The sequence below is a fragment of the Saccoglossus kowalevskii genome, chromosome 15 (assembly GCF_978046115.1).
Source record: "Saccoglossus kowalevskii chromosome 15, keSacKowa6.1, whole genome shotgun sequence".
NCBI classification, from domain to species: Eukaryota; Metazoa; Hemichordata; class Enteropneusta; family Harrimaniidae; genus Saccoglossus; species Saccoglossus kowalevskii.
Genome location: NC_140655.1, coordinates 20,779,447 through 20,802,869, shown reverse-complemented (window position 1 = coordinate 20,802,869; position 23,423 = coordinate 20,779,447). Strand labels below are relative to the sequence as shown.

The following is a 23,423-nucleotide window of genomic DNA, read 5'->3' as shown; positions in this document are numbered from 1 at the left end:
AAATTAACGTTTTGTAATGCGCATTATGATTTTCAATCGTGCATGTTAGATACATGTTAAAGCGGGGGTCGTCACCTGCGCATGCGCGGGAATTGAGTTCCAAGCGATGATAACATGACATACTAAGAACGAAAAGGCTCATGGGTAGACGCTTGTTTGTAAACAATGACACGCTATGGCCACCTGACGCATGCGTAAGTGACGACACCCTCGCTTATGTATGTGGACATTTACGCAATCTGCTGTTACTTACCGGTCTGTACTGTTCGTTCATCATCTGCCTGTTAAGCAAATAGTCAGGGTAACCAATACGTTCAATAATTGCGTCAGCCTAATGGTAAAAAAACATATTTACAAATATCTGAACATGTTTTAATAACCCCTCTAAATATCACAAACATGATCGCAAAATAGCTAGGTACGAGGCCTGCATAACGGTGTACCTGATTCTACTGTGCAGATACAAAGAGAGAGAAAATGGTTGCACCTTTTCTTGAGCAACAATCTTCGTCTCACCATCCATCCAATCCAAATTCTGCAGCATGGTACTGAATGATTCTCTGATATCAGTGATCATCTCCAATGCCTGCAAATAAAGTTTGAGAGAATGATTTAGTTTGGAACACTTTCTAGTACGTACTTACTATTATCTCAAGTTCTCGGCTGGTACGCAACGTTGCCTATATATGGAGAACGTATTTAGTAAAACAAAGAACGAGGTAACAATAACAGTTTTACAGAACAAATGTGACTGAAGAAAGATGGAATCTTCAAATATGTTTGTCTCGCAAAAATATAGTTCCCCGGTTAGCTTAGAAATTATAATAATAACTCCGTTACTTACCGTTTCCTTGCTCTCTTCGTCAAAGCTGTCTTCGATAAACAGAGCCCCTACCGCCATGCCGAGTCCGTAGGTGGTCTGGCTGACACACTGGCGCCAACGAATCCGCTCAAGCTTCTCTCCGTAGATGACTTTGCGGAAGCTTTGCCTAATCATACGGAAGTCTTCACTGAGATACGCTATGTTCTTCATCACTAAGTCCCAAACCATGTAATTGGCTATTACTCTATAGTGTGAAAGCAAACGTTTATTTACGTTTTTTTTAGTACACTGTATTCAGTACTGTTTCAGTATACTAGTAGTACGTTTCGGCGACAGTCACGTGACTTTCAAACTTTGTGTATGTGTGTTGCTAGAAAATGGCTTGCAGAAATTGTTATTCCGACAGGATAGAGGAGAAATTATGACTGCCATTCCTGTTTTGTCTTAATTACATTTTCTCTCCTCCAGCATTCATCAATGGTACAGCGCGCTGAATGGAAGCAGTGGAAACACGTTCCAAAGTCGCGCGCGATCATATTCGAGATTCTGTGAGTACTGCGGGATGTATATATTTATTTTCCTAATTTTCATTCGGATTTGACAATTATATTTTGGATACCAGGCATAAATTAACATATGCCACTCAAAATCTCGACCGTCACTTACACTTTCTGTCACAATTCGTACCTTTTCGGTTCTGATACTATGAGACGACCAGCTGCAATGAGGTAGGCCGGTGAATAGTTAACGATGTATTCATATTCATCCAATACAGACGCCGGTGTCGCCATATTCAGGAATAACAACCAGTCAAACTGAAAATTAAAGCGGATGGAGTCGTTATTGCTCGCTGGCGGGAATTGAGTGCTGGACGACAATAACAACGCACACAAAAAGCAAAGGATCATGGGTATTTGCTTATTTGTTAACAATGACACGCTACGACCGTAAGTCGCATGCGCAGGTGACTACTCTCACACTCAAGTATATGTGTGAATAAATGTTAAAGGGCCGTAGTCGTCACGCCGCGCATGCGCGAGATATGAGTCTCGCATAAACAAAGATGGCGACTACGACTGTAGCGCACACCAACTAGTACAAACTGAGAAGTTGCCAAGCTTTAATTAAATATTTTGTTTTGATGTTTGGAAATTATCGAAGGAGTTGCTGGCGGTAATTAGTGCAAGTGGCGCCAAGGGCAAAACTCGTACCCGTGATTTCATTAGAAAAGCCATGTTTATCAACACAAATTTCACACATGCGAGGCGCGACGACTACCACCATTAAAAGCAAAATCGAGGTTAGTACAGGGTCAGGACACTACAGTGAACTCGTGAGATGTTTGTTTAATTTATATGTTATTTATTGGAATAGAATATATCAAGACACTGAAGGAGTCAAAGGGCCTTACAGATGATCGATTCAAGTACTACCAATGAGAATATTGTGAATTCGTGTGAATAAAGTTGGGTACTTTGCCCTTAACTATATTACTAGAAGAAATTAATTATCGCTTCACGTACGTGTCGAAATGTGTATACAGTGGTTTAACGAAACAGCATGGGACGTGCGGGTTTTGAGAGTAAACGAATAGGTGCGCCACAGACGTGACAAACTACACTAGATTAAGTTGTTTCTTACCGGTATGTTTTAAGGGGGATACGTCGCTACAACATAGTAGCACATTGTTCTGTTTTGCAATAGATTCTCACCTGTGGTACGAGTTGGCTTAGCTCACGGATCGTCATTTTGTTGTACAGTGTCTTCATGTCTCGTCTTTCTGCTTTTGGTACACTAAACTAAAAATGTTAATACATATATTAATCAATTTAACGTAGACACATTCAATCAACTGGGGGCACACATGGGTAGACCGCATCGTTCTCTTCGCGTGTTAACGATTTACTTCAAGTGTGTTAATTCATTTTTCCTATCGCGCCCTCTGGTGCTAAACTCTTTCGAAATAGATTGGTATGAGCAACGTCATTCAATTAGAAAAACTCTACCTGTTTGTGGATATATTTTTTATTTGTATATTTTTATGCATAAACGCTGGGAACAATATTCAACCCTAATACAACTTAGATGAAATGAAAAAATGCACGAAGCACGTTCCCTGTATAGCTGTTATTTTGATTTTTGGTAAAAAATGATCAAACGTAATCTTCCCCAACAGTCAAATCTAATAATTAAATTTCACTACAACGTCACAACATACACCGGATTGAGAAGCACGTAGAAAGGTCGCGTCAATTCAAATTTAATGTCGTGAACAGCAATGTAAATCACAGTGTCTAATATATCCTCGCCGCCAATGCGTAATATACTCCTTCTGAATGAAAAAAAGCTTCTTAATAAACTTTTCACAATATCATCTTACACAACTGTTTACATAGGTTTTCAACAATTTTGATTCATCTCCGTGAATACTAGAAATAAAATTATGCCCATTTGAAACAAAATTGGTAAAAAAATAAGAGAAATTATGGAAACAATTAACACATGTTTGGCCGAAAAAATAATACATACTTCTGCAATCTTCGTTTCAAACGCTAGCACCTCTTGCATTTGCCGCCTGGCCTCCGCCGCGTCACCATCGGGCCTAAGTTTAGTCGCAATCTGCACCATATAGTCCAAGTAAGCGGTCACGTACTGTAATGGAACAAGTAATGCATTATTTTTCACCTGTTGTTCTAGAATCATTTGTAGTGGCGAGTTTGCTTTTACGGGTAGGACACTGAAACTCACCTTGCCAGTGTTGTTCTTTAAGAAATAATCTCTACTTGGCATGCCGAGGTCTGGTTGATCTACCTGTCACAGGAATAACATTTTCAATTAATCAATCAATAATTAATCACGAGAATAAAAAAAACAGAAACGGGTATTGGGAGTTATGTAATTTCATGTATAAATTATTAAATGCGTAATTTATGCTAATAATGTTCCACGCTGTTGGTGTTCTTACGTATATTATGTTCGTATCTGAATCTTTGTCGTCGGCGGAGATCCACATATCGATGAAGGACCTGGTTTCGTAGTTCGTGCGTAGTTTACCAAGCGTCGTGACCAAGTCCCAACTATCCTCATTCCATTCACCGTTTCCCATGACAGGCCATCCTCCAACGTCTGAGATAATTTCGAGTAATGGGACAGCTCCTTGTTTGTTAATTGTTTCTGTGGGTTGAAGAGATTTAACACGTGTTTTTTTTTATCCAGCCAACGAATAATTATTTTGTTTTGTTTTTTGGTAAATGGACTACTGCAGGCAATATGCAATCCATTTTTTATTTGATTAGCAGCTTTATTAGCCACGTGGTCATGCGCCGTATACACGGAACATTGTATCGTTTCAGACGCCTTTGTACAACTCAATTGATATGGATTTTACAATGCGATGTAATCTTAGACACAATTTTATTTGACTACTTTAGAAGTCACCTATTTTTATATCGCGTACCTTCATCAAGACAGGAGTTATAGAATAGTTTCGCCTTTGTTATAAATTCAGGCTCAGTGGTCTTCGTCTCTGCCTCTAAAAGTCCTGAAAATTAAATTCACAAACCACAAAGTGTAATTTGTAAATTGTAAATAAAACTGATAATTCGTCAAAAATTGTTAAATGAATCATCCAAAAATAACCGATATGGCAGTTATATTGTATATCACACATTCATAGAGTGGTCGCAAACGTTGTGTTTACCTCACCCCCCCCTCAGCTTGTACGTGATGATAGAACAACTTGAGATTACGTGAACTACAAACTTACGCTTATTTATCAACTCAACTTTGTCTCTCATTTCTGTAAATATATCATAGACTGATTGGTCCTCGGGTATGTAATGGTCCTTGGTCCATTTCCCACAGGCGTATTGAAAAAAATCCTGACAAGGCTCAACGCTGGTGTCCATTTTACTGATGAGGGAAGATGCTAATATAGAAGAGAACACACAAACAAACACACATTAGATCAAAAATTTCTCGTTTTCAAATTCACACCATATATATATATATATATATATATATATATATATATATATATATATATATATATATATATATATATATATATATATATATATATATATATATATATATATATATATATATATATATATATATATATATATATATATGATATAGGGAAGTGCAGCTTGTATAATATATGACATTTTAAGAATAGATTAAAATAACAAATATACGTGACATTTACCTGTATGAACGCAACTCGTTGATATACATGTGTTTCCTGTATACGTATTTGAAGAATCTTTGCCTCCTAGTAGAAATGAAAATAGAGATGGTAGGATTCAATTTGAAACATGTTTAGATCAAAATACTGAAGTATATAAGATAATGTATATATAATATAACACATATTGCTTAATTGTTCGTCCTCGTTCGCATCGATATAAAATATAACCAATCATCGTACAACGCTGAAGAAGGTCCGTGAATATATAGTAATTGTTTGCTGTAACCAATGCGTTTTGTTTCGATTTCATTTTGAATAGTTCCCCATTTTACGGCAAAGACGGGAAATTTCTTTCCATTCAAGGTGAATTAGGGGAATATCAATTATTTGCGAGAGAATGTTATTCATGAAAAATAAACTATTAAAAGTGCGCCCTCTAGTGATCGGAAAAATGGAGTTGTTTTGGCACTTGTTTTCTTTCACTGCCTCACCCGTAGAACCATTCCGTGTGATTGCTCGTTATGCGGTAGCCAGGTTAGATCCGATAAAAGGGCTGCACTCACTTGGCGTGAAGTGGTTTTCGAAGAACACAAACGACGAAAAATAATGCTAGCACTACACATGATATGGTACGTCTAATAACCTTTGAGTCGTCACGGAGTTTATTCGCATACCCTAGCATCCACAGAGGTAGGGGGATGATTATATCGATCGAGTAGTAGTCGGTAACCAGGTCACATTGAGTTGCTATCGAGCTCGTGATGAGTGAAAGGTTAAGTAAGCTACGGTCAGATGTTTCCCCGAGTAAAAAAGGTTGAGATGCACTGACGTAAACTTACACGGCGAAACATGTCAATGGATACGAATAGATGTATATTTGTTTTTATAGCAATGAAATACATGTATGAAAAGAGGTGAAATTGAGACAAACGTCCTCGGGAACTGTTCAGGACAGCTATTACCATGCTTACACAATACGATATGCCATCGTGTAGTCAACAAGTGAGTATTTGGCAAGTAGCCAATCACTCAGCAAGTCGCCTTGTTTATCCCGTGGCCATTGAAGCCTTTATAAACACATCTGAACACACCCCCGTGTCTGATGGAATAGTTTGTGACATCTTCTTCTTAAAGGTAACACGGCATAAAAACACAACACGCCTATGGTTGGAAGTGTCATTGAGATGCGTTATGTATATGGTTGCCGGAAATAAAACACTCAAACACATAGCTTCAGTTTACCCGTTATTCGTTAGTTATGTTTTAAGTAGCCCACAATTAGATAAACCATACACCCATTGGTAAGAGTCAACCAAAAAATAGTTCCAACTGGCAAGACCTAAACAACTAAATATTGTTGTATCATGACATACTATGGAATGTCGTCTCTATATATAATATTAGGTTTCATCGGGTAAACCGACGTGGCGTCGTATATTATGTAGTTCATTCATCAGTACGGATCAGGCAATTCGTCTTCTCTACGTGAATATGTAAGGCGTGCTAGGGTAAATGTTGTCAGGGGTCGAGACGCTAAAATACAGATGAATCTGCAAGGTTGGATGAATGCATTCAACTCCACCGACCCGGTGAAATCAACTTAAGTACTAAGTATTCAAAATGTATCAACTGGTTAAATTCTTTAAGCCTGTTTGGTGAATCATGATGTACGGAAAAAAAGTTGACCAGTTTAAATAAGCCATCATGTGCGTAGGAGTGCTCCAAAAAAGGTCACCCGATTGCCCTCTGCTTTCACGAGTGTGGGAAGAAATACGACACTAAGAATAGAGCACTTGGTTTATTGTGTACCTGTAAATCAAATACTGAATACAGTCAACATAACGAGCCACCAGACCATGACTCCTGATTGAGCACTGCTTTTGTTGCCTTTGTATGGCTGCCTTTGTGCACACTTTACCGCATATTACTAGGTGAAGGTTTAACGCTGGGATTTGAGTGCGAGCAAGTATAATTATATACGTGTCTAGGTCTACGGTTCCAGTGCGTAAATTAGGGTAATAAATATAAAACGCCATCGTCTGTGAATTGTTGTGTTTTGTATGTAATTTTGGTGGTTCGTAACGTATACACTAACACGTACAACCGATGAATTGAATTTATCATGTCATTTCCGGCGCAATTGTTCTAATATTTAATGCTCACAGGTCTGCATGTGACCTTTATATATTGCAATCGTCACGGTCTTGGCGACGCGTCGTGTTCGACATGGAACCCATGCGACGAATAATGTGTGTGGGGGGGTGTGAATTTCGCTATTTCTTTAACCACGACAATTAACCACACTCAGTGCGAAGAATATGGTGCTAAAATTTCAATCCGTCGGCATATACGTTAAACTGAATGTTTTAAATTTTATTTTCTGAACATCCTACCAGTTGAACAATACAACATGATATTCGTGGCAAACAGACACACACCTTAAACACGTGTTCAATAACACGTGGTCAGTCAACAACGTTTTTATTCAAAGTAGATATACCATAAAGATAACACAAAAAGTTCTGATAGTGTGTTTCCAGATAAGCCTTGCAAACACTCCATTAAACAAATTAAAACTGACAACCCCGAAATCTTAGTTATAAGTAATCGTAGTTGCGTTGTGACCTGCATCGTATTTATATATATATATATGAACTATTTGTGCTAGTCGGAGTGTTAAAGTATATGCCTGAATATTAATGTAAGATGTAATCAAATAAATATGCGATATTAATTTATTCCATTGAATATACAATGTATTGCGTATATAAGATGTATCCCTGCATGATGTCTATTATATCATATATAGAATCGGAATATGTATGATTGGCTCCAGAGTATTGAAGAGCTCGAGGTTACTCCTCGCAAAGATTCATGTAACACGGGTATCGAGGGATTGACACATTTCGCCATTGTGTAATCACAGTATCTCGCATCATGCATTCAGAGATCAGTTCTGCGGGTGATTCCTCTGTGTCTACACCGCAGTTAATGATATTGAGTCTATCGGTGTAATGACGGAAGAGAACTACGTGCAGTGCATATCACATCATACGCAGTTTTCGCTTCATGCTTACTGATTAAATAACTGTGTAAAACACCTTGTAAATCAGAGAATTACATATTCATTATATCGCGCTTTAATGGTATTTTCCGCAGCTTCACTAAGTACATTAGTAGGAAATGTTCTTAATACCACATGCACACGCCAAGTGTTTTTTTTTTTTTGTATCCTGTAATTACATTTGACGAATGTATCCACGCTCAAAACGTTGTTAATAGTTTAAGTAGTAATAATATACATCACACACAGACGGCTTGCAAAAGGTTCACGAGATTTGTTTGCAGTTCAAATAACGTTTTATTTTCTCCAGTTATCGCGTTCACTGTTCCCCTGTCGTGTGTAGCCATGGTAACCGGAATAGGGAACGCTCACTAATGTGAGCAAATAGAACGCTATTGGTGGGGGGGGGGGGGGTAAAACTCCAGTCTCGTGGCTTTCTCGCTCTTCACGAGATCTCGGCAGCCATTTGAGTCTAAGGCAAATTCAAACTTACGATCTACAGGAAATTACGTGTGTTATCGTGCTAGTCGGCCATATTATGTATGAGGGGCACTATCATTACTGAAATGTTACGAATTTGACATTTGCGCTGTACCATAAAAAAAACGTCCAACCGGTCCCTGTAGCTGATGCTGTATTTTCTTGAGTAAAATCATCTGTACATTACATTATGAAGATTATTTCACGTTAACAACATCGGGTGTTTCGCTAACTTTTATAATGAATCAACTTTTGTGTCCCGATATCATACTCAATTGTAACATTCAACAATTGGCCCGAAGCTGAGAGAATGAACTCTCACTGTTCAGTTTGGGATTCATCTTCTATTTACATATAGACAAATCAAATATATTTTACAGGCTCAGTTTACGTTTAAAATCATTCTGGGTTTGACATATGCGAGACTCATCAGACAGAGCGACACAGTCGTTCTGCCGTGTGTAATTATTAGTGCATTCCCTCGTCGGTTGCCACGTGCTCATGGCACAGAAGTATATCTGATATGGTCTTTGTGGGTGGCGCGTACTGCATGGATAGCGTACATTCTTTCATTTCTTAACGCCAGTTGTACGTACGCTTGTCCGGGCAAAGATACGAAAGTTATTCTGATTCACGGATATATGCTAGTTTAGTACAGTGCACGTCACTGTAATCGTTCCAGTGTCTACGTCATAATGGTTGCCATATACCACAGTAGACATACATTGTACTGCTGTACAGAATTTGGAGCTTAGGGATAAAATGAACGCGCTTGATCGAGAATGTTCTCATCCAGCGACTATTGGGCGTGATACTCCCACATGATAATCATAGAAGAACTCGCGGTTATAAGCAATTTATCTTATTGCTATTCAAATCGTATATATGTCCCATGTGATTTCAGCTAATGAAGACAATTGGTTCGTCACAGAAATGTAAGTGACTGAGATTTCTAGCCTACTAGTAGTCAAATCAATAATCCCCACTCTGATTTGTTTGCAACATTTATCGCAATTTACAGCAATCGTGTACATTAGAGTAATATTGGTGGGTGACCAGATTACAACAATGCGTCATTATCTTTATCGCCAGCATGATTCGTGTAGTTGTTTTACGCTCATCGACGTGTGTACGTCACCACAGATAAATCAACGAGGTAGTGCAGTCCAAACTGAATTGTTTCTAAAATGTTTAACCATATTAACTCAGAATGGATGAGAATCGGGGTTGAATGTTCGCTAGAAAATGACAATTTGCATATCCCTCTTCAAGCGACAAAGCCACGACAGTTAGCATTGCTTGCATAGAACAATACAGAACTGAAGTGCCCATGTGAATTATGTGTGCGTTTGTCGGCTTCGGCTTAAGAATTTCCGTTTCGAATCGCTTTATAAGTTGTTTAATTGGATTCTTTTTTTCAATTAAATGACTAAGCAACAAGGTGTCTATATTATTATAGTGACGTTAAATCTCATTAGTGTCAATTAAATTATAACATTCGTTTGCTGGAGAATTAGCGTAGCGTAATTTGGACAATACGTCAGGATGCTGTCATTTATAATAATTTTAAAATCAATTAGTGTGGACAGTAGCTGGCAATGTATGAATAATTATACCATTTAAACCCATTGGTGTAAAAAAAAACGTGATAAATCGGTCGCATTTGTCTTGATCGTTGGACTGTGGGAACCGGTTCATTCTGGTTTTCTGTAATTATGAATATCGTATGAGTACTTAGGTACCTCAATAAAAAAATATTCCTCGACTTATTTATGAAAGTTATCTGTGTGACAAAATATTGTGATTTTTTTAGTAGAATGGGATTGCATCCACTTCCATGTATATTAGACTTGTTTAATCATGCAAAAAAAAAACACTCGCCACTTCGCTCATAGTGGTCGACCAGCAAGAATGATATAAATTTGGTTTCTACCGGATGTATTGCAAATATAGCAACTAAAAACATCACGTACGAGGAAGCATGAAATGTAAATCACATTTTTTTGGCAAAAGATTTCAAATTGTTGATATAAAACTGAAAATGACTGAAAGTTATTTTATTAACCTCGATAACAGAAATATGTTTCGGGACGTCTGAAATTTCGACTCGTCGCATTGTATCGTAAAACTGTCGACGATTTGTTAGGTATCACCAATAGTACATAGAGAAACTTAATGCTAATCACACTGGGATGAAACGGCTACGAACAAGTATAGGAAAGACGACAGATATTCAAAGATTGCATATCCAAGATTTTAATTGCATATGTGGATATATAATATTGGAGATTCAGTCAAAGGAGTAGGACCCGAAGTCGTGTGACTTTGTGTGACGAAGCATTTAAATCAAGTATATATACATTTTAAAATGTATCTGTATCTATATTGTCTCAATTCGGGCAAAAGAACACAGAATTTCTCAACGCAGCTTTGTGAACTAACGTGCAAAAGAGAAGTCATTGACTTCGGTTAATCCCACACCTAGGGACATAAGCTAATCTTTAGCCGTGCTAAAGAGATGTTCGTATTTAAGTGTATTGCTTTTTCTGACTGTTAGAAAGGCGTGACTAATTTTCATGATTTCAAAATGCTTGTTTCATCATATAATCTAATCCAAAGATGATGTTAAATTATCATGTGAATATTAATTTTCAAATGCAAAAGATGGGAGGGTCATTGTCCGTGATAAAAAAAAACATTGTCTATACTTTCTAAATGGCATTTACATTTACTGTGATATTGCGTTGTTCAGTATCCGTAAGAAAAAAAGGTTTTTAATTGATTTCGCGTATGACACATGTTTGTTTGAAATCGTCTTTGCATTGATTGAGCGTTAAATCTTTGTATAAGACAATATTTATTGCAAGATTTCACAATTATATCGCTACATGACCATATTTCGTAATTACCTCATATAATGTGAATTTAAATTTTAGTGCAATCAATGTATCACTGCCAAACAATTCCAGTATCGAAAATGTGAATACGTGAGTTCATTGAAGTAATCGAAGTTGATAGAACGCAGCCTAATGGCGAGCTGCTTGCAGTTACAGTGATTCAAGTCGTATCACCTGGAATTCAATTATTCTAGTATGTATAGAACACTTCAAATCCAGTACTGAGGAGAAATTGAGGTTTCCCTATAAATTGGAACGCGATACCTTTGCCGCAGTTAGTAATTTGAGTAGTTCGTTCTCTGCTTGAAATAGACAATTGTTCTTCTCGTTCCGCGAGCAATAGAAAGGCACGTGTAAATAATACAAACTTACTATGAAATATTAAACTTCAATCGAAAAATTATCGAAATGCCGAAGCGCATCGGAATATTGTACAATGTATCATCGGATTGTCCTTGGTAAATAATTTCAAGGTCGTATGATCGTGATAGTTGTGTGTGAGAAGCAGTTTAAACGTTACTATATTCTCCGCGGCCATATTTATGACTAGCGGCTGTGTTTATTTAATCACGGTATCCATAGGCTTGCCCACGTGCCTTGGGAATGATCTTATCGATGCGCTCCGTGCTTACACACAAGAATCTGGTACGAGCTAATGTTTTCAATACGTCAAGTGCTGTCGTGCCCATGAGGTTCAAACCACTGATAACCTGATTACTTCTGTTTATCATCCCACTGCAGCGGTGGGATTCTGAACTGTCAACAACATTTTGATACACGTCTCAGTCGAAATCAATAGCAAATAGCTGCTGATTTTTCGCATAAAATCACTGATATTAACAATGCAATCATAGAAGTTTATCCAGAAACAGATTCGCAATCCATGGATGGTAATACCACGCGTTGGTTGATGTGTAACCCTATTATGAATATACAGTGAACGAGATGTAAAAGCTCACCTCAACACCTCAACAGATGACATGTTATTGATTTTTTATTAAAGTGTCGTATAGTTGTATGTAACTGGGGCTAGTAATGTGAGCGAACTAATGCATTTAACAGCCACTTTTCAATAGACCAGCCTCCGATTGACGTCACTGTGAAACATTCAGAATGCCACGAGACGAGACTGTTCCACACTACGTCTGCGTTCCGATATTCGATGAGATGACAAGTCTAATTTTAGATAGATCGCAATTTATAATTCATACCTGGCACACTAATCCCAAGAGGTGATAACTAGTCCATCAAAGATGAAAAGAGCAACTATCCTGAATCATTTCAAAGAGGTCTGTTTGTATAACAAGCAATCACATTCCTAGAGTACTTCTATTTTATAGCATATTTCTAGTACCACTCGTTAAATTTATTATTTCATTGGTAATCACCAAGAATCCCATGCTCTATATGTCTATGGCAACTACAAATTGTGTCTGTTGACTCCAAAATTAGGGTTCATTTCCAGAAATATTGAAAAACATAAGAAAAAAGAGCGTAAAAAAAATTGGTCGAGACGTCTGATGGTTAAATATGTAATATGGGCGAGAACATCGTGGAATTTTTAAGTATTGTTTTTTCCATACAATATATTGATAGAAATATTGAATTGTGATTTAAGATAACCTGAAAACGCAGTTTCTGTCAATGAAACAACACAATTATTTCATTTATTATTTCATACTTCCAATAACAATAACCACACACGCGTGTTAGTGGTTTTTATTTTATTATCTAACGAATTCTAACGTGTTTAGCGAATCATAATTCGATGTGGTCTACAGTATGGAGTGTAGAACAACAATAATAATAATGAAAACCTAATGTTTTCGTCCATATTTCATCTTTAATACAATATTGCAGTGGAAATAATTATAACGATCTAAAAGCTGCGGTTTTCTCGCCTATATAATATTCAGTATACAATGACTACGCCCTCCCTATTAATGAACAGAATAGATTCATAGACACAAAACGAGACATGTCACCTGCATCAATGCATGTTTAATGAAGCGTGCGTCCCCTGTGGCAACATGCCGGTTTAGACCTTTGCTTTCTAAATCACAGTTATGTCGTTTTATCCGATTCAATAAAGAATTAATCCATGAATTAATCTATGTAATGCCTGCCGAAAACAAAGACGCAAAGGCCCGGGATTTTGTTCTTACTGAATGTAGCATAATTATAATTATAACGCGTACAATATAGACATATTTTTAAATGTATAGTTTATATGCCAAAAGACATTCGTAACGAAAGTATATCAGAATTGGAATTGGCCGCTGTGTTTTCATTACAACTTATATCACAAATGATGCTAAGAAAGAACTCATCGTTCTGCCGGATTTGTAACAATTAATAACAGTCTCTAACATATTAGGAATTATCTGATATTGCTTATAGGTTTGAAGATTATGGAAGTTTGTGAAAAGAACTTTCACCGGGTCTTGAATGTCCGAGAACGTGGCAAAAATCAAATATATATGCATATAATATTGTATTGTAGTGTTATCATACTTCACAGTTGAGATCACAAAGTAATAGTGAGTTTTGAACTGTAATTTGAAAAAAAAAACGTGATGACCCCCTATAAATATACTGTATACAAAACAAACCATAAGGGTGTCAAATATCAAAGCTATTCCTCTTAAAGAGGGTAAATATTTTAGGGTCAACACAGTATGATTGCAATCCAAACGAGTGATTGTCTCTAACACGTTGCTTCAGTGCCCAGGGGTCGCGCATAAAAGGATATATAAACAGCACTTTTTTTTCCCTTCTTTGTATGTCAATATTGAATTGATGCAAGTAGACTGTTTAAGTGGATACCCATGAACTATGTGGTCTAAAGATATCATATTATCGCAGTCGTCTAAACATTTATATACCCTTGGTTTTAGAGTCACTTGTCACATATTTACGCTCGTAATCAATACGTTAATACTTTTCCCCCATGCTGTGGTTTTCCCCTGCCATTAAGTGGTACATACTTGATGATCCTATAACCAACTTTATAAATGTATTCCTCTATCTATACTTGTTTGAGGTGAGGAAATACCATTATTCAGCACGTTTAGTAAAAATAAGTAAATCTATTAAACAAGTGGTTCGTTTTGTTGTACGTCCGCGGATTGATTAGTATTAAAATTTAGAACAAACAAAATAAAGACATGCGAGTTCTATTATAAAGAGTTTACCTGAACGCATTAATGACAGAGCAAGTAACACAATTCCGGGATAAGAGACAGATGTATATATTTGTCTCGCTTTTATTTACAACATATTATCTAAATTGAATATGCATCCTAAAATGCTTTATTTGACTATGCACGTTTTTTTTTAATAGAAACGGCAATTTGCTATTATATTAGCCAAATGAATGTAAGCCAATGTGCTTTAATGGATTTATCCAGGGGAAAACCGCTGCTAGGGAGAACGTGACGGTGGAAAATAATCACATTTTACAATATTCACCGTCCTTGTCTTCGAAATAGTGTCTTGTTTGTTGTACGTTGTGGAATTCATTTGCTGTCTGTGGCGAAACATTTCAGTACTATTCATTAGAGTATCCTTCAGTAAGGCAAAGTTGTTAGCTAGGCACGTTATAAATTTCAATTAAATAAATCAATTTCTGTGATGCGTGTGTACATGAATACACTGTGGTGAAGAAGAATCAATACAATGTTCACACACGACGATGCAATGGGTTGTGAACAGTACCTTGGTTGAATAAAATCTAGCTAGTCTCGGTGTAGTTCCCATTCAGACAAAGACCGCGCTTGCATGCATGTTTGCGTGCGTGCGTGCGTGCCACCGTGCGTTTCAACCTTCATCTTGTACATGCCTAGACCGATCACATTTACCTTATATCCACGCATCTCAGAGGAACATATACACGTTTACCTCTTTCATGATCAGATTCAAGATGGTAAATGGATTCTTAAAATTAATCAAAATCGAAAATTTCTGTCATATACACAAGACATTATTTTGTTTTTAGTTTCAAAATGGCGGACTGGCGGTTATATTATTTTAATGAATGCGGCTCCGGAGCTATACCTCTGACTTATTCAGATTCAGGATGGTGGACAGTTATAACGCACCCAAATCTAGCGATTCCTCCATTCCGGTCCTGGATATTGATGTTATATGGCCAGCTGTTAATAGGTACATACATTGAAAATAATGGAACTATACTGTTTTATCCCATGATATATTTACTAATATGCATTTGTTTCAAGTTCACAATGGCCGACTCATTCTAGTGTTGTTTACTATTGAATAACGGGCCGGGAACTATGTCATGTCATGACATGACTTGTTTCTTTCTTATTTAAATGTATATAGTGTAGTGCCCTCGAACAAATACTAATCTGAAGCGTGACGATGTGTGATGTTAGCTCTACCACGTTAAAATCAGGATCATTATATCTATCGTACGTGAATAACTTTCAGTCAGAATCGGACTATCCTGTACATTATCTATCTAACGTGCTAGCTATATATATAGATAGTCTGTGTCCGCAAGGAGTAGTTGATATTTCATTATTTAAAGCAACATTTAAATATTCCTTAATTGCCTGAATCGACAACGATCGGTTTCACAAGTACCCGGAACATACCATATATTTGCATTTATATATTATTGAAAAATATAAATTGAAAATTGTTTTCACTGACAGTTTCACTTGCTCGTAAATCATTAAAACCATGGAAATCGATTGCATTCTGCACGTATGGCAATTAGAAAACATAGACTTGAGCAGAGATCCGGCATAGATCTAGAAGACACATCCGATTTGATGTAAAGCTTGTGTATACACGTATGTGGATGTTTGTCGTTTACTTCACAGTTCAGTTTTATACCCGATATTTAAGGCATTTCGCAGCACATACAAGTTGTTTTTATCGCCAGAATTCATTCATAGATCTCAAATTTCATGCACGGGGTGACAAAAGCCAGAACTCTGCTCCCCTTAAAGGAACATATTAGAAGTAAACCTCACTCTGTGTTGCACGTCAACAAACTATCTCTCTTTCTCTCCCTTTCTTGCGCGTAATTTTATGAGAACTGCAAAAAACAATCCAATCATATGTGATATTTTGCAAGTTGAGAACTCTCCGAGATAAATCAGTTAAGAGAATAAACCGAGGGGTTAGACATTTATCTCTGCGCTATCCGCACGCTTGCTATGTATGTTAGGTTTATTTCCAAATCCCGAATTGCAAACGAGAACGTATTATAGTGGTTACGTCACTGACGACTGATGCTATCATAGATTGGACGGAGTGTATCCCGTTAGATGATGAGAGGTCTGATTGCTAAGAAGTCATTACAGTTACACTCTGAAGATGTCAGAATCTATCTGAATTGTAAACGTGTTCAATTAAAGACGTAGTCTAGACATCTTAGGGTTACAGTCGACAGTTGATATTCGACCAGTGTTGTGTCGAAATGTGTGCACGATGATAGAGATACTGCCACAATTCTTTGTCACTTTCACCTTTCTGGCTAATTTCAGTTACGTCGATTACCGTCGGTCGTGTTTTCAAACATCGCTCGGCGAATAGCATGCAATTCTGGGCAATCCATAGCAGCAGTGTGTTCTATACATGTAAACGATATATTTACAATATTACGAAGTTTTAGTCAAATATGCAAAATGCCACCCTGACAGTTCTCCCCTCTCACTTTAGAAGAACGCGTGTGGATGACTGACATGCGATACACTGAGTTATTTGAACTAGATTCGAGACGTTCAACTGATAGTTCAAAAACGTTTATAAATATCGTATACACTACAAAAAAACACAACGTATTACTACTAGTGTTGTTAAGTCGTCCCGCAACATTATTTTAGAAATATTAAAAAAGAGAATATTTACCTTGCTTTGTAGCTAAAAGTAGTATGAGAATGATACAAAGACAAACTGTCCCTCCAAGCAGTAAGACGAGTGATTTTTCTATCACAGAACGCCGTTTCCACCATGTTTTGCAGATCATCGATGCCCGAAGTGGGTCCGATATTTTATCCTTGAAAAGTATGGCATCGCCGTTCTCTTCAGACGTCGAAGGCCTGTATTTAATCGCCTCCGATGAGTTTGTGTTATGATTGAGAACGTCTTTGGGGTCCGTCATGATCAAGTTCGGTGTTTTCGCAATCGTCACCGCATCAATGCTTCGTAAGCAATCCGGTAGGTCCGTGTATTTTTTCTTAAAAAGAAGCGAGGTGCCTAGATATTCCTATTGAAGAGAAAACAAACACACGATGTAGAATAGTAGCTGGCAGCATCGCAGAGCACACACGCATTTGCCACAATTTCGCTGTTGACTTCAGATCTTTTAAGTTGGTGTGATGCGCCTGCGCAGAAACACATTGTAAAAAAAAATCGAATAAGATCTTCACAGACGTCTGTGCGATTCGATGTAAAAGCTGCCTGAATACTTAATTTGCATGTGAATATCATCGCGTTCTTACAAGCGCAAATGCCCAAGGTAGAAAGGATGACCTGTAGGGTCACCTTCGCTGCAGTGTTCTGTTTTCACATAACAGCTATCGTACAGAAGTTAACTAAAATACGTATGATTGGATTAAGCTTGTTTTATCTGTGATTTCATTATCCTCGCAATACGTGGAAAGGTGACATTTATCACATGATCTCTATGTATACATGCAGTCAGTTCTAGTTATTGCCTCTTTTTATTCTACGTATATGCAAAAAGCGTGATTGTAAACATCAGAATTCCAGTTATACACCCACACACAGAGGGCGTTTCCAGGTATTTCATAACAGTGGTGCATATTCGCATTTATTTGTAATCTTTTTTAGGAATGTTATTTGTTTTACATAATACATAAAATAAATCCACATCGCTTTTTTTTATCAAATCAAGTCTTGTGGAAAAATGGATTTAGATTTGTTCCAAAACGACGAAGCTATAAAGAAATATATAAATTGGCGGGAAGAATTCGATGGGTTAATGGATGATTTCAATGTAATAATTGGTTGGAGATTCGGATTGTTACAGGCATCTGTTCTTATTGTCGTGTTTGATCATCGCTAGATTAAAAACAACCTTTAATTGAAATGTATTCCCATGGTCCCATCCGGGAGATATAAAACCTCGCCCACGTGATGATTATCGAGCACCACTTGTAATCTGTCAATGCGTCTGTTAAAACGATCGTAATGTATTATATTTAATGGAGCATCGATTCAGAATCAGTAAAATAGTACGTATTGCTGATATGGGAGTAATAGATTGAAAATTATGTATTTGCACAATTAGTGTCTTACAATGGCCTTGTATTGCATTTCTATGCGTTGTAATATTTATAAGAATGTTCATTAATTTGGCGAAACCCGCAAACCTGGGAAGACAAAGGGTAGTGTTGATAGTCCTGACATTGTCTTGAAAATTCTAAAACATTGTTACGATACAAATCTTTCGTTGAACTCCGTCTACTGTAGAAATCAGGTTGTCTTGTAATAAAATAAAATAAAATAAAATAAAATAAAATAAAATAAAATAAAATAAAATAAAATAAAATAAAATAAAATAAAATAAAATAAAAATAGACGACAGAGTGTGAATAGTTTTATGAGTGGTATTAATTTCGCCTTGAAATGCTCAAAACATAGACCTAACGTATCAACACGGTATCTGAGTGACGACAGCCATGCCCCCTGATGCAAAAATTGAGCACCCCGGGTGGAGCAATAACTCGAAGGTGTGAAAGTAACACTGTTCACAATTACTTGGTGCGTGGGTGAACATAAATCAGTATAGCGCCGAGTAATAATTTCTCGATTGGTTCAATTGTATACATGCCTTTGGGAGTATGAATAGTGTTCTACGATATTATCGGTGTGAAGCCACGTAATAATGTTCGCTCTGTATACCGCGTACCGCGTGAATGTAAGGATGTGTACATCTCCACGTGCGCGTCATTGCTGATTTCATGCGTAATGCATAATCGTTATGCCTTCGCTTGAGTATGTTGGTATTTAACGCTGCCACAGATGAGCTTCTTCAGAAATCAGTATTCAAAATGTCTCACTGGCTGTGAATAGCTTTCGCCGTTTCACTGTGTTAACGTTCGTTTTCAAGGAAAGCACAATAACATTCAATTCAGCTTCATGTGTAATGCCCGTGTTTACACAATTCCCACATGTAAAACACACATATTTTAGAAACTGATTCATGTGTCGTGGCTAGAGGGGATTTGTTTCATTACCATGCCTAACAAGTTAACAATCTCGAGTTGTTATTGCCTTAGACAAATATGTGCCTGTAGCCATATGTAAATGAGTGCAATATCTATGTAAGTATGTTAATTTCAAGAGGTTGTTCGCCCCGGAAAACATGATAATGTGAATTTCCATTGCATGTGACGCCGTCACTAGTGCACCAGCATGAGGCGTTCTGTTGGATGCTGATGGTGCAGCGCAATTTATGACCGCTCTAACTTTGAAGTTGGGTGTAATTATTTATTGTAGCATAACCTGAATATTCCACTTTCTTAACTATTTGTTCTATTCCGTTGTGAATACGTGAAAGCGTGTATTGGTATAACCTACATATTTTATTTAATATAAATTTTAAGATACATGTATAGCTTGGTCTTTTGATATCGAGATGACCCATTTCATACAGATCATCGGATCAGACTGCAAAGAAAACCCGCCATTAATAGCATCTCTGCATGCTATGCTAGTGGTCGCTGTATGTCACTGGAAAACAAACACAAAATATGATGTTTGTACCATGAAAATAAAATTGCGCACTTATGAAAATAAAAGATGTTAGTAAAAGGGGAAAAAATATCTATTTATATTTTATTATATTATATTTTTGCACTATAATCACGGAAATTGGGAAACTCTCTTATAAAAACACTCAGTTAGTAGCCTGTCGTCCTCTATAAGATTGTATTTTTTTTCAATGCAGTTAAATGTATTTTTAGAAATTTTACTTGAAAATCTATAATTATCAACGTGACCCTTGAATGCCATACTTGCAAAACAGGATCACTCAAGTTCTTCGAGATTATATTTCTGAAATTCAAGAAAATAGTACCCTGCAATGTTTAATCATATGTACTTCACGTCTACGTGCAATTGTAGAGTTACATTTACATTTTCAAAAGCAAAATACCATCGCGCATTTCAAAGATTCTTAAAGCGCTACTCATAGCATAGAGAATGAATTCACCCACGTCAGTGGTGGCATTGCACTTGACATTAACTCATTTCCAAATCCATTAACATAGCAACCGTACAAATTCCGAAATGGTATGATAGTCTACTCTCTCCAAAACTATTAAATCTAGATGCAGACTAGCCTCTACGTTATATCTTCTGAAAGCAGAGATATATCATGAGTCTACGAGACAGGATGTATTTATCATGGCAATTGTCGGGCCCAGTTCCAGCATTTACGAGTATCATTCTCTCAATTATTTGGCCATCATTCTATATATCATTTATAAAAAATCGCGCCCTCTAGTGACGGGGTGCATCTGTGACGTCAAAATGACGTGTATGCGCAAGGAAAATGGCGTTTGAATCAACCGCTGTGTTTGGTTGTGCAGTCGTTCGCCATCTAATATTCCTCAAAACATTATATCCGTCGATGTACGGCTACAGATCAAAGCGATATCGACGCTTTCAACGGTTTCTGTGACACCAATTTACGTCACTGAAGCACTTCGTCACTTGAGGGCGCGGTTTATTGGAAAAGTAAGAACGTCTTCTTCACTTTTGGTACCCACCATGTATCTATCTGAGCCACGTAGTTTCCGTTAGGTTGTCAGAAGAGTTAAAAGAGTTTGTCCTATTCTTGTAAAGGAAATACCACATTTTTGCACAAAACCTATCTCCAGGAGTGACTTCTTTCATCGTGTCTATATTCTTTTTAGCATTGTACGCTTTACACGGTTTAATTGCGATGTTGATTCCCTTCAATCCCCAAAACAATTCAGCACACGTAATATATAACCAAAGTCCTCGGTAAAACGAACGTCACATAGAAATCTTACTAGAGCCTTGTCTTAAGATCAATAGAATATACACATGTAAATACATACAGGAGATATATCCCAGAAAGATAGGGAAACCGCTTTGGGTCACTTGGTTAATTGAATTGGAGAGGCTTCATTCCGATCACTTGAGCTAAGTAATTTGAGAACACTTCCCTTAATTGAGGTAGACACGTAATAGCTCTATTTTGATTGCGTTTGTTGCTTTATATGTACATACGAAATGGATTGATAATATTATTTACTATCCAGTCAACTCTAGATGTTATATATATATATATATTACTAGTTTCACTTTAGTTTCTTAAAACAGAAAATGAATAAATATTAATAATTATTTTCAAACAAAATAACATGGAAAACGACTGTTAGTTGTAAGTTCATTTGTACGATACGATACTAGTTATGAAATGTGTGTCATGTATATTTAATATTTTATATGACATATATTCATGTTTTATATTGTACCAACATATAATAAATTTTGTAAACGAAGATAAGAGCAAATATTACAAATGCGTTTTAGTTGAATAATTTATGTATCTTAATAATTGATGACACTTCCTGATCTCCATGTTCTAAATTACATAGAATTTAACCCTAACCATTAAAAATCAGAAATTGAAACTGCCTCGATTATTTTGAATTGAATCAATCAAATTTTAGAAATAGTGATGATTTAGGAAAAGAAAAACAGTAAAAGTCAAAATATAGTAATTGCCGGGTTTTTTTTTACATATTTTTGAAACCAAGTTAACAACGCGAGATTACCGTAATCAGTTAGCAAATATCGATGTCCAAAATGTAGTTCAAATAATATGTTTGTTTTCTATGCCCAAGATACATATCACAATCTTTTGTTCATTTACATTGAGAACAATGTATTGAGTCTTGTTGATGTCAAGAAATTTACATTATTTCTTAATCGGGTTTTAATTACAATGTGTGGTCATTGTTGTCTTTTAGAAAACGCTGCTAACATATCATTTTATACATTCTACCTCAAGTTATTCTGTGAATAAATAATAGAAAGGCATCTATTTGGTGTCTTACCACAATACATCGCACCCGAAAGCGTCTTATCATTAGTTTCATTTTTAAGATTTTCTACTATATAATTTCAATAGTTATTTTGTTAAGCACGTACTTAGCAGTTACAAAGAATGTTGTGACAGATGTAGTTCGGTATGTTTGGGTTGAATGTGCGACATTTTGTTATTGTATTTGGCTATACGTCTTCAAGTCAGCGATATACGCAATATACTATAGCTGTGTTTTGTCTACAACAAGTATGGTTAAGACTCAAGCTAATATCATGGGGGAACAGCGGTTAGTTTTAAAAATATTCATGAACCTCGTAACTGAAACTGACAGAGACATTCTCAATGGAACTTAAACAAAATGAGTCACAAGTACCATTTTTTTAGCAAATTGTAATTTTTACGACGTTTTGTTTGCGTGATTATATATGCTTATAAAATGAATGAAGCATGTTAATATTTTTTGTACTGCATGAGAAAGTAGCATAATCGTTTACTACGCACGCATTGTGACGGACCATCAAAACTTGAATCTACGTATAGCAATCAATAGTTGAAAAGTGTAGCTATCAGGTCTATGACGATATAATAATATCGTAGGTCGCAAAAATACTTATACTAATTAAACGCCATGTCGAACGAGGACAAACAAAATGGCGCATGTGACGTACTCGCTTAAAATCATCACGTCACGTCACGTCAAGCTGAAGCCTGCAAATTGTCGAATAAAGACACATTATCAAGAAAAGCTCGTATGCATCTACATAGACTATGGCATATATTTTAATCGGATATATACAAATATACTCAAAACGCAAACTCCTTTTTGAGAGTTGTCAAGGGAAACCCCTTTATACGTTGACCAATTGAGTAAATGTTACTATTGT

General features: G+C 36.6%; 1 protein-coding gene across 3 annotated transcripts in view; it reads right to left on the bottom strand.

Moving 5' to 3' along the window:
• LOC100367426 (neprilysin-1-like) overlaps positions 1-23,423 on the bottom strand; it is a 46,498-nt gene that overhangs the window by 9,434 nt on the left and 13,641 nt on the right. For 2 of the 3 annotated variants that reach the window (XM_078011054.2, XM_085490544.1), the window contains exons 1-12: positions 17,340-17,801; positions 5,034-5,099; positions 4,590-4,751; positions 4,281-4,364; positions 3,789-3,997; positions 3,572-3,634; positions 3,353-3,475; positions 2,536-2,622; positions 1,511-1,638; positions 845-1,067; positions 488-586; positions 254-331 (exon numbers count right to left, since the gene is read on the bottom strand). In XM_078011054.2, the coding sequence (XP_077867180.2) occupies positions 254-331; positions 488-586; positions 845-1,067; positions 1,511-1,638; positions 2,536-2,622; positions 3,353-3,475; positions 3,572-3,634; positions 3,789-3,997; positions 4,281-4,364; positions 4,590-4,751; positions 5,034-5,099; positions 17,340-17,592 (1,575 nt within the window). In that variant the 5' untranslated portion in view covers positions 17,593-17,801. Of the gene's footprint in view, positions 1-253; positions 332-487; positions 587-844; positions 1,068-1,510; positions 1,639-2,535; positions 2,623-3,352; positions 3,476-3,571; positions 3,635-3,788; positions 3,998-4,280; positions 4,365-4,589; positions 4,752-5,033; positions 5,100-17,339; positions 17,802-23,423 lie in introns of those variants that run through there. The other variant, XM_085490543.1, reaches the window with a different exon arrangement.